This window comes from Calonectris borealis, chromosome 12 (genome assembly GCF_964195595.1).
Source record: "Calonectris borealis chromosome 12, bCalBor7.hap1.2, whole genome shotgun sequence".
In the NCBI taxonomy this organism is placed as follows: Eukaryota; Metazoa; Chordata; class Aves; order Procellariiformes; family Procellariidae; genus Calonectris; species Calonectris borealis.
This window is the reverse complement of record NC_134323.1, coordinates 445,875-457,383: the sequence shown is the minus strand read 5'-3', so window position 1 is coordinate 457,383 and position 11,509 is coordinate 445,875. Positions and strand designations below refer to the sequence as shown.

General features: G+C 54.5%; 1 protein-coding gene across 1 annotated transcript; it reads left to right on the top strand.

Moving 5' to 3' along the window:
- The first annotated feature begins 1,436 nt into the window (after positions 1–1,436).
- On the top strand, positions 1,437–6,157 carry LOC142087061 (uncharacterized). The gene is made up of 7 exons (XM_075160774.1): positions 1,437–1,945; positions 2,348–2,635; positions 3,269–3,538; positions 3,909–3,962; positions 4,360–4,464; positions 4,955–5,001; positions 5,300–6,157. The coding sequence occupies exons 1-7, from the start codon at positions 1,891–1,893 to the stop codon at positions 5,486–5,488; spliced, it is 1,008 nt and encodes a 335-aa protein (XP_075016875.1). The 5' UTR covers positions 1,437–1,890; the 3' UTR covers positions 5,489–6,157.
- The last annotated feature ends 5,352 nt before the right edge of the window (positions 6,158–11,509 follow it).

The following is an 11,509-nucleotide window of genomic DNA, read 5'->3' as shown; positions in this document are numbered from 1 at the left end:
AATAGAAATGAAAGGGAAGGAAGCAACAAGTACGCATCATTGCGCAGTCATGAGGCTAGAGGAGAGGAAGACTTGAGTACGGAGAGGAACTGAACATCAGAAAGAGCATGGGAAGAGATGAAGAAGTCCAGAGGGGAGAGCAAGAGAGACACAGAGCCTCTCACTTGTCATTCTTGTGGGTCTTGTACCCCAAGAATTTCATTTTATGACCCTCTTGTCAGCAAATAGCCTGCTGATGTTGCTGTTTCCCCATGTGGGTTGGTTCCCAGCTGAGACCTCAGCTGTGCTTCAGCCAGGAGGTTCCATTGGCTGGTGGAGAAGAGCTCCAGTGAACACCCTTCCCCCCAGGAGACGCGCGCGGCTGGGCTGTGCATGCCTAGTATGGGGGCTCCGAGGGAGACCTGGGATGTGGAGAGGTGCAGCCAAAGCCAAGTGTCTAGGACTCTGCCCTCTCCCTGGCAGAGATGCCCGTGGGGCCATGTGGAGAGGTGCAGGATAAGCCTGGGGGCGTGCCAGTGTTCCCAAATTCTTAACATCGCTTGCTTTCTGCAACCCTCCTTCGGTCTTTGACCCAGGAGCATGCCTGCGGGACAGGCTCTGCTGTCCTCTTCTGCTCCCCATGCTGCAGTGAAGGTGGTGTTGGGACCATGCTCACTGGTGATAGAAGATGGGCCCAGTAGGATACTGCTCCCCAGACTCTGTTTTGGGGAGGGCTGTGGTGGTGGGCCCCCGTCCTGCATGCTCGGTTTGGGCTCTGGAAACGGGGAGAAAACAGGGATGGGAGGAAGGGGGCAGAGAAAATGGGAGGAGGTGGGTGGTGAGGGGAGGGTCATGTAATGTGGGGACATGGGGGTGCTGCCTTCGGAGAAGGGAGGATGTTGGGTCCGGCTTCAAAATGGGGCAGGGGTGTGATTGCTGGAAGTGCTGACAGGAAACTAAAGGGGAGGAAACGGCAGGTGGGAGGTTTTGCTCTGTGGATGGAAGAGGAGGAGCGGTGGCGGGCAGCGGAGAGCCTGTGGGGAGCAGCAGAGATTGCACCCACGGAGGTTGGGGACACAGAGGGGCCTGTGCCCGCTGCCTGTGCTGCCCGCATCCCTTTGGTGGCAGGGGTGACACAAGCCATGGCTGCAGCTCTGGGGAGGAGATGACATCCCTTCAGCCGGAGGTGGCAGGGAAATGCGGGGGGCTGCCTGAAGCACCCCATCCCCCCAGGGTAGGAGCTGGGACCTGGGTGCTCATGGCCAGAGCCGGGTCGGGGAGCCCGGTCCCTGCCTGCCTGGGGCTTGTATACCCCACGTGTGAGCAACCAGAAAGCTCTGACCAAGCCCATCCCTGCGTCAAACCGCAGCGGTCCTTGGTGTTTGGGGGCTGGCACGCCAGATGGGGTGGATGCGACCCCATCACCCCGCCCTGACAGCAGCATCGCTTTCTCCCAGGGGTCCATTCCCTGGTGTAAAACAAAAAGGACTTGGGTGGTGTGGGGAGGCAGCGCTGTAGGAAGCTGGGGAAGCCCTTTCCCCCATGCCCGCTCGTGCCAGGGACACGGAGCTGCTGGGCTTGTGACCTAAAAGATTGGGAAATGGCCATCAGCAGTGCTCGGCTGTGTTATTTGGGTCTCAGGGCCAAGAGCCCATGGCCGGGATGAAACCGCAGGAGGAATCAAACAGCGACGAGAGGAGATAAATATCAGGCTGAAGCAAGAGGAGGGGAAGGAAGCCTGCGGGCGCAGACGGAACTGCCTAGCCAAGCGGCAAGGAGGCGAGCTCCCGGCAGGGCTGCAGTTTGCTCCAGCTGAGCAGTGACCCTCACGCTGCAGGGAGAGACGGGAACCTCCCAGCCGATCCCACCGGGCGCTCAGCATCATCTCTGCGAGGCCGTCGGGAAGACGGCATGGAGGTCCAGCCGGCCAGCGGCTTTCTGCTGCTCCTTGCCTGGCTGCCTGTCGGTGAGTCCCACTGTGCCCTCCCTCACCTCTGCTCTGAACTCTTCCGTCTTTGCATACGCCTGCAGAAGGTTTGGGACGTGGCTGCTGCTGCTTTTTCCTCTCCTCTTGCAGCATTTAACCCCCCCTTCTGCACCAGCACCTTGCCATGTGCCTTGCAGAGGGGTCCCCCCCTGCAATTGCCTGTGCTACAGGCTGTGGGCTCTGCCCATGGGGACCCCATTTCAGGCTCCGGGGCTTTGAACCAGCATCGCCTTCAGCAGCAGGGAGAGAAAGCAGTTGGGGGGCGGGGGAAGGAAACAGAGATGCTTATAAGCCTGATGACTGCGAAGAGGGTCAGCTTCATGGATGCAGATATTCCTTAACACAAACCCAACCCTCCATGGTTGGTTTTTTTTTCGGCAGGACTCACTCACCAGATTTCAGCCACGATCGATGTGTCGGTAGGGTTAGATCTTGTTTTGCAGTGTCTGCTCCAGACAGGCTCGAGCAGCACCGCCGGGGAGGTGAAGTGGTTTAATATCACCCAAAACAATGGAGAAAAGCAGAACGAAGGTGGTGTGGAGATTCAGAAGGATTCTGCCCAGCTCGTCTTCACCAGTGTGAACAAAGCACATACAGGAACGTACACATGCAGGATGGAGAACTCGAGGAGCACATCCGAGAATAGACATTCCAAATGGAACATGGATGGTAAGAGACACAAGCCCAACAACACCCACGGGAGTGGAGAGAAAGGACTGAGGAAGGAAGAGGAGAGAGGGAAGAGAGGGAGGACTCTGCTGAGAAGGTGTGAAGTGACTTCAGCTCAGAGGTTCAGGAGCGATTCTGAAGTACTCCAGAGTGAGCGTTAGGGGATGGGATGAAACCAAAGAGGCTGCAGGGGGTCTACTACGTTTTCTTTGCTTCTCTAGGGCTGACCATTTCCCCACAGCTAGCCCCCCAGTCCCACCACATGCTCCATGAAATGGCGGAGCCTGAGCCTGCGGCCTTGGTGGCATGTCCCGCTCAGGTGCCAGAAGACCCTTCTACCTAGGTTGCAGGAGGAGGAGGTGTCTTCCCCCTGATCCTCCCATTTTCAATCCTTTCTGAGACAGAGAAATGCTTGTGCGCTGCACAGCGTTGAGTGGCACAAATCAACGTGCAACATTTCAACGTGAGGAATGTTTAGCAGCCGGCTTTGGAAAAGAGCATCAGCTGCTGGAGGAAAGGCCAGTTACTTCACCGCGTCTTCCATGAGCGCCATGTGCCAGTGGGATATGACCCCTGCAAGGTCATACATATGACTTATATTTCACTTATCACTTATATTTTTGTTTCCTCCAGGGACAGTCAAACAGCCAGAAGAGTCAGACATCACCATGGAGTGCAGGTTCAAAATTTGGTCAGAGAATCACATGGTACATGTGAAGTGGTACAAACCCGCAGGTCTGGAGGTGGGGAATCAAACCAACACCACGGCTCTGGGAAAAGACTATACCGATCCCACCAGCTCCAGCGTGCATGCAGCCAACACAGAAATCTGTGGGTGTAGGGTGTTCGTCACAAGAATGAACTTGACAGGCACTGGAAACAGCATGCAAGGGACAGTTCCCAGTAAGTGGCACGTCTCCATTTTCATGGGGTGATGAACAGGCAGAAAAGGATGCTACAACGAATGCTCCCCCCGGTACCCCCAAGCACCATTTCCCCCGAAAGCATTCCGGGCACTGGAGGAGCCAACCCAGCATGGCCCTTTTGGCAGCTGCATCCCACCACGGAGCTGCTTGGCCATCGCGTCCTTGAAATAGGACCTACCGCATCCTCCAGCTGCAGCACATCAGCCGAATGCTGAGGTGGCTGGAGCTGGGGTGGCAGGAGCGGGACAGCCAGGGCTGTGGGGTCCAGGTCCCCGCCCCAGAGCAGAACAGGGAGCAGGGTGTCCTCTGCCTCTGGGCAGTCTCTCACTTGTGTTTCTGTCTTCCAGGTTATGGCCCTGGGACACCTCAGACCAATGTCACCAAGAAGGAGACCTGGACAGGTGAGTCCCCACAGCCCCGTGGCTGCAAAGGTGGGGGGCAGGAGGGGTCCTCAGGGAGAAAGAGGAGCAGCAAGGGGAGAAACACATCCTGATGTTTTCCCGTGAGTGGGTGGCAAACTGGGGTAGGCACCAGAGAATCGGAGGCTGTGACGCTGGGAAGGCGCTCTGGTGCTCCGACCACCCCCCTGGCTGAGTTCGGATGAGTTCGGATGAGTTTTTGGAGACCGTTCCCCGCAGGATTTTTTCAGCACCCTGGGGCTGTGGGAGCTGCAGGTGGTTCAGGTCTGGAAGCCCAAGTTTGGAAAAGAACTGCCCCCCCAAAAGAGGCAATGGCAGCATGCGTCGTGCGCAGTGGGATGGCGGCTCATGAGTGCCTCTATGATGGTTGTGTGTGCAGGACTCAACTTCCTCCTGTGTATCATCTTCGGCTTAGCGGTCGGGACGCTTCTTTACATGCCGATTATTGGCCTTCTGCTGTGGCAGCGCAGAAGGAGCAGAAGAGGTAAGGCTGAGCCCGTGCCGAGCCTCCATGTCCTGTGGGAGCTAGTCAGCATCTCTTCCTCACCTGCTGGCCTGGACAAGCCCAGGCTTGGAAAATGTCCATCTTTGATATCCTACTGCTCCTTCTCACTTGGTGTTCCCTGCATGAGTCTGTCCTCCTGGACAAGCTATCCCAGGGTGGGAAGAAGGTTCACTCCCTTCCCTGCTGGTGAGAACCTGGTTATGGCACAAGCCGTGGTGCAAGTGAAACAGGTCTTGCACATCACCACATTTCCAGAAGTGTCCAGCTCAGATCTCTTCTCCAGCCCCTCCAATGGCTTTTAAATCCTTGCCAACTCCTCCTGCCCCTTGGCCATCTTCAGAGCCAGCCAGCCGCAGAGCCCCATCCTCTCCTGCAACAAAAGCAGGACCAATGCAGATGTTTTCTTCATTGAAAATAATGATCATTATCATTGTTTTAACTACTACTTAAACTACATTTCCTTTTTCAGGAAAGGTCACAAGCAGGCAAGTGGCAGAGGGGAATCAGCTCAGCACGGTAAGCCAGGGAGGGCTTCGCACGTATCGTTTCCTTCTCCTTGTAAAAAAAAGCACTGGCTGTTGAATACCCATTTAAAGGATTTCCGAGTAAAATCAGCTTTGCTTTCTGAAAACATGGTCCTAAACACTTATTAACTCCTATTAAACAGGGGCTTACGAGCTTCTGAATAAGTGACACCTCTAAGCAAGCTGGATAATGCTTGGGCAGTGCAAATAGTTGTGCCAGTGGAAAAATATTAGCAAGGGAGATGCAGAAGGGAGATCCAGGGCTCTACTCATTGCTTTCTCGCCTGCAGGCAGGCCCAGTGACAGGGACCGAGGACCTGACCTACGCCAACCTGAAGTTTGAAAAGAAGGGGACAAAACCCACCTCCTCCGACATCGTTTACACCGAGATCAAACCACCGCAACAAAAGGAGAGCAGCGGGGATGCCGCTGCTGCCGACGCAGGGGTGGATGTCTCCCCCAAGGGAGAGGGCAAATGAGGGAGAAGGGAGGGACAGGCAGCTTGTCGTACCCCTGCTGGCGTCATCATCCTTGATATCTAGGCATTAGCTCGTACAGAAGTGCAGTCTTGGCGACCAAAGCCACCTATTTACCCCCAAATGGCTGCCCTACTGTGCTTTACGTACCCCTGGAAGAAACCATCTCTCGCGGTGAGGACAGGGCTCTTCCAGCCGGTGTTCTCCTTGCCTTCCCGCAGCCCCAAGCACCACCAAGCCTCAGCAACTCCTTTCACGGTCTCCAGTCACTGACAGGCTCCTCTAGCAACTTGCTTCATATTTCAGCGATGTCACCATGTACTGCGTGGCCACCATGGTCCACTTGGTGTCCCTTTGGTGCTGGACGTGCTGGGTGGGGTGGCCATGAGAAGCTCCTCTCAGCGCTGGAAAAGTCCTGGAGCAATTGTCTGGATTTTCTTCAGCATCCAGGCATCTGTTGTGATGTGGGTTGACCTTGCTCTGGTTCACTCACTTGAAACACAAGGAACAAGGATGGAAAGGCATCCTTTGCTTCACAGAGGTGCAATGCGAGTGCTGCTGCAGTGATCTACGTGGATCTGCTTTCATACTGGTAGTGGACGGGTGTCCTCATGCATGTAGAGCTTTCCTGTAATTTGGGAAAAAAAAAAAAATAAAGGGTGATGTTTTTGCCCTCAGTGTTTCCAGTTCTGTACTGCTGATGGACCCAGTGAAGTCTGGCAGGAATAGTCACCAAGCCCTGGAGACTTTCTGGTTTCCCCACTCAGTCCAGTTTCAGAGCAGCTACCCACGGGAGACATCCCCAAAGTGGCGGCGGTGGAGCTCCCGGTGTCCTGGGTTGGAGCTCAGGTCACGCACAGCCAGGAAGACACAGGCAAGGGCTACAGAAAGGGAAAAATTGGGGGAAAAAACCCCAATCTTGCGGCAAGGAGACCCATCGCTTGCGCTTGGGTGGGACGCAAGGGTTGCCATCCTACCCCTTTCTGACATGGCACTGGGGCAGCCAGGGAGGCTGGGGTGGGGCAGAAGTCTAACAAGGGATCAGTGGGAGGTCTGCTGGCCACCTTTTGGTGGACAGCCAGCTAAATATGAGCCAGCAGTGTGCCCACATGGCCAAGAAGGCCAACGGCATCCTGGCCTGTATCAGAAGTCGTGTGGCCAGCAGGAGCAGGGAGGTGATCGTGCCCCTGTACTGGGCACTGGTGAGGCCGCACCTCGAATCCTGTGTTCAGTTTTGGGCCCCGCACTACAAGAAGGACATGGAGGTGCTGGAGCGTGTCCAGAGGAGGGCAACGAAGCTGGTGAAGGGCCTGGAGCACAAGTCTGATGGGGAGCAGCTGAGGGAACTGGGGGTGTTCAGCCTGGAGAAGAGGAGGCTGAGGGGAGACCTCATCACTCTACAACTACCTGAAAGGAGGTTGTAGCGAGGTGGGGGTTGGTCTCTTCTCCCACGTAACAAGCAATAGGACAAGAGGAAACGGCCTCAAGTTGCGCCAGGGGAGGTTTAGATTGCACATTAGGAAAAATTTCTTCACCGAAAGGGTTGTCAAGCACTGGAACAGGCTGCCCAGGGAAGTGGTGGTATTTAAAAATAGGTATTTAAAAGACGGAGGTATTTAAAAGACGGGTAGATGTGGTGCTTAGGGACATGGTTTAGTGGTGGACTTAGCAGTGTTAGATTAACGGTTGGACTCGATGATCTTAAAGGTCTTTTCTAACCTAAATGATTCTATGATTCTATATAGCCAGGTTGGGTGGCCCTTGGGCTGGCCCAGCACAGCCCTTCTCATGTTCCTGAAGCATGAAATGACCAATGTTGTTATTTTAAGGAAAAAAGGGTTTAAAAAAAGCCCACTTCAACTAAGAGGGACTGCTTGTGACTCCAAGAAGAGCTGAGCAGGACACCTGAGACTTCTATTAAAAGCTTTGGGAGCCAGTTATCCTTTGCAGAGGCACGAGGGAAAGCTTCAGAGGAGGCAAATACAGCTGCAGAGTTCTTCAGCATCCCACTGGTCAAAAAGGGCGGCCACAAGGAAAGGAAAAACACAAAGGACTTGAGCAGAATGACATGATCGCTAAATTGCAGAGGCAAGATCGGGAAGCTAAGGTACAAAATGAGTTAAGACTAACAAGGCCTGCGAAAGGCTCTGCATTTGTTTAACTGCCTTAAAAAGAAGAGGAAGAAAAAGTTTGGCCCATTGTTTCACCAAGAAAGAGTCATTAACCAATGAGGTGGAGAAAGCTGGGACGTTCACAGTGCTGCTTTTGCATCCTCCCTTACGCCCAAGGTTAGTGGGGATCAGATGTGGGATAACGCTTTTAACAAGGAACCAGGAAAGAAACCGTGAAATAGCCTTGGAGCAGTTACAGGAGTGAGCAAGAGGTGAAGAAACGCAGCCAGGGCTGCTTAAGGAACTAGCTGTGACAATCTCTCGAGATCTCGGGGGCTTTTGCAAGCGCAAGCAGGAAGCGTGGGGGCAGTGTCTTTGTCCATCGGCTATTTTTAAAAAGGTGAAGAGGCTATGGCCAGAGCTGGGCCTCCAAATTTCAGTTCTCAGAAAGATGCTATCACAAGCGGTTAAGCAAGCATGTAAAGCGATAATAAACGCAATGCCCTCCTTGCCCCAAACGCGTATGTGCTGCCTCCGTATGGACGGAGGTCCCCGTTGTCCCTGTGTGCACTCAAGGCAGGTGGGCGAGATGTCCGGGATGGGTTTCCATGCCAGGAGCACGAAGGTTGTCCTCTCTGCCCCGCAAGCTCTGCTCGCCCCATGGAGGAAGCCTGAGTCAGACGGAGAAACAGAAATAAAAGTGCTGCTTCTCCCAGTTTGGTTTTTTTTAGGGCAGAATCATAGCAGCAGGCACCTGAGGAGAGTGCGGAGGACCACTCTAACTCTGGAGAAGAGAGGTACCAGGGACTGCAGCCGGGGAGGTCTCTGCAGCTCCCCAAGCTTCATGCCCACCATGATGGTGCTTTTGGGTGCTGGTGGGCAAGTCCTCAGTGCCGCAGTCACTGCCAGCCCCGTTCCTTATGGTCCTCAGCCGAACCTCCTGCTCAGCAGAACACAAGGTCTTGAGCAAAGCTGCAGCTGTGCCGGAGCACACAGGAGAGACTTGGCCTCCACCACGCTCCCTGCCCGGTGGAAGAGCAGCAGGAATCCACATGGGAAAGAATAGGGATGTGACCTGGGTCACAGTGAGAAAACCCAGAAAGAGCAAAGGGAAAAAGAAAAAAACAAGCCAAGGAGCAGCAGAGGAGGAACAGGAAAGGATGAGGATGGGCGAGAGTGGCAGTGAGGGAGGACTGTAGTATACTTGGATGGCATGAAAGAGAGAAGGGGAGAGGCCAGTAAAGAGAAGACAGAAAACAGAAGAGAATTAGAGAAAGAAGAACAGAGAAGTGGAAGGAAGTGGAGTGGAGAAAGAGAAGGAGAGGAGAGACCAGAAGAGTCAGAAGAAGGGGAAGACACCGGGGAGGAAAATGGCTCAGGCTGAGGAAAAACACCAGTTAATTCGTTGGGTGATTAATCGTATTTCTGCTGGCAAGTTCATTGGACTTTAACGCTTCTGAAGCTCTCAGAGATGTCCGGGCCAGGCACAAGGAGAGGTTTACTCCCTGCTCTGCAGAGGGCACACGTCCCTCCCTGTCTCGCAGACATCTCCTTCTCATCCAGGAGACCCAATTTCTCCAGCCAGGAAGGTTACCAGCAGGCATCGCATTTATTTAAGAGCAAAGTAGCGCATATAAAGCAAGCTGCAAAGATGCAGAGAAAAGCTTCCTGGTCTTTGCACCAATGGGCCTCTAAGGCCACCAATGCAGCCATGCTTTTCCCAGCAGGAGGAAAAGCTGCTGCTCTAATTCAAGGGTAGGAAAGCAGGCGTGCACGCAGAGCCAGTGGTGAACTCCACAGTTCTTCCTGCCTCCCCAAGTTGAAGCCGTGCAAGGGGACATCCCAGAGTGCGAGTACGGAGGCAGAGGTAGATGCACTGGGGTGTTTCTCCATGAATGGCTCCATAAAGCATCTCCTGAACAGGCTCCAGGGTAAAAAGGGACGTTCAAAGGACGCCAAGAGAGGCAGGAAGAGAAGGGCAAAAAATGCTGCTGATCTCATCTGTCAAGAGGAGCAAGAGGAACGGATGCCCAGCTCCGTGACACAGTGCTGGGCCTGGCACTTGGCCTGCGGCACAAAGGGCTGCATCTCTCAGCCCCCTGGAAAACGGGCGCAATTCACGCTGTTTGAGTTTTATTGCTGGGGAGGGTTAGAGGAGCCTCCCTAAATATTTTAATCTCCCCTTTTTGTAAATTAGACTATTTCTATGTCCCCAAGATGACGCTCACCAGGACCGGTTCCAGTGGTGCTGGGAGGAGAAGCCGACGGCACAGGGCTTTGCTGCGTGCTGGGGTCCGCAGAGCTGGCGGGATGAGGACCAGGTCATCCTGAGCAGGCGCAGCCGCTGGAGGGAGACAGTGGAGCAGAAAAGCTGGCAAAAAAACCCTCGGACATGGCTGGAGGTGGGAAACAGCCTGTCCAAGAGCAAATCGGGGGCAGGAGAGGCACGTCCATCCCCCCTGCACCAGGGCCTCTGCCGGTCCCCTGTAACTCCTGCTTACAATCCAGTTGCGCTCAGGACCTGCATCCATCACGTTGGACGGCTTTCTGCACTTCTGCAGCCGGGAGAAAAAACATGTCTGTCTTCTTTGTGCTGCACAAGTGGAAATAGGAAGAGGTGAGGTGAGGGAATTCCTATGGTGACAGTCCTGGAACGAACCCCGTGCCCTTGGCCCCTCTTGTCTACATGTCGCAGCCCCAAATCCCGTCCTGATGTGGGTGGGATCCCCCAGGCTGCCCCGGGGCCCTGGCTTGGAGGAGGAACAACGGGGAGGATGAGGCTGCCAACAAGCCAGACTTATAGCCACCAAGAAGGGGACAAGTAGATGCTTGTCTTGGCAGTGCCCAGCCCTTGCATGCCGTTTGCCTGCAGTGCTGTGAAACACTCCCCGACGCGGCAGTGCAGAGGGGACGCTTTCAGAGGGCGATGGATGATGCAATCCCTCAAAAGAAATAAAACTGCCTGAACGATGCTGCAAAACCATCACACAAAGAGTAAAAGATCTTACAACAAAAAGTGCGTGGTAGGAGATGTAGGAGCAAGTCCACAACTGAAATGATGGAAGACAGCAATGGCCGGATCCAGGAAGGTCTCAGGGGCCTGGCCCAAGGCAGCAGGCGCTCAGAGGCCCCGTTCCAGCACGCACGCAGCTGCACAACTTGCTCTGTGTGATTTTTAGTCCCTCCTGCTCTCAGCAGCCTCGTTTGAGATGCGAGGTCAGTCCTGCACTCCCCACGGGCCTTACCTGGCGCTGGGTCTCCAACCCGGGGCCACTCGGAGAGAGCGTGGCTCCAGCTGCCTGGACCAAAGAGTTCAGAGGAACACGGGAAGAGGTCAGCTACTAGGAGAAAAATCAGAGAAGCTTCACTGAAAATGGCTGAAGTGACAGTGACTTCACTCTGCTGCAGGGCATGTTTGAAGCGTCCGCTGGAGACCCCTGCAGAATTGCCCTGTCGCAGAGCGGGCTCAACAGCACCTCAGGGCCTGAACCCTGTCTGCCAAGATCAGTTTGTCCTTCCAGCCCCAAGGTCGATGCCCAGAGCCTGTCAGTGTTTAAGAGGCATTTGGACAATGCCCTTAACTACATGCTTTAACTTTTGGCCAGCCCTGAATTAGTCAGGCAGTTGGGTCAGATGATCATTGTAGGTCCCTTCTAACGGAAATATACTGTTCTATTCTAGGCACAGCCTCAGCTTGCTTACTAGAGACAAGTGCCACCCTCCCAGGCACGGGGTGGGCAGCCAGACCCAAGGACCACGGGTGGAAGGAGGAGGGGAGGGCAGCCAGGGTGGCTGGAGGCTGTAGCAGACAAGGGAAGGGGGCTAAAAGGATAAATACTCCTCAAAACCCACCTGATAGGAGCATATTCCCACCCAGCCGATGCTCCATTGCTAAATTGTCACCCTTTGAGGG

Bases quoted from the DNA above. Each gene is read 5' to 3' on its own strand.
- LOC142087061 (XM_075160774.1), top strand. From the start codon at position 1,891: ATGGAGGTCCAGCCGGCCAGCGGCTTTCTGCTGCTCCTTGCCTGGCTG. The intron at 3,963-4,359 runs GTGAGTCCCCAC...TTGTGTGTGCAG, and splicing joins CAAGAAGGAGACCTGGACAG to GACTCAACTTCCTCCTGTGT. The intron at 5,002-5,299 runs GTAAGCCAGGGA...TCTCGCCTGCAG, and splicing joins AGGGGAATCAGCTCAGCACG to GCAGGCCCAGTGACAGGGAC.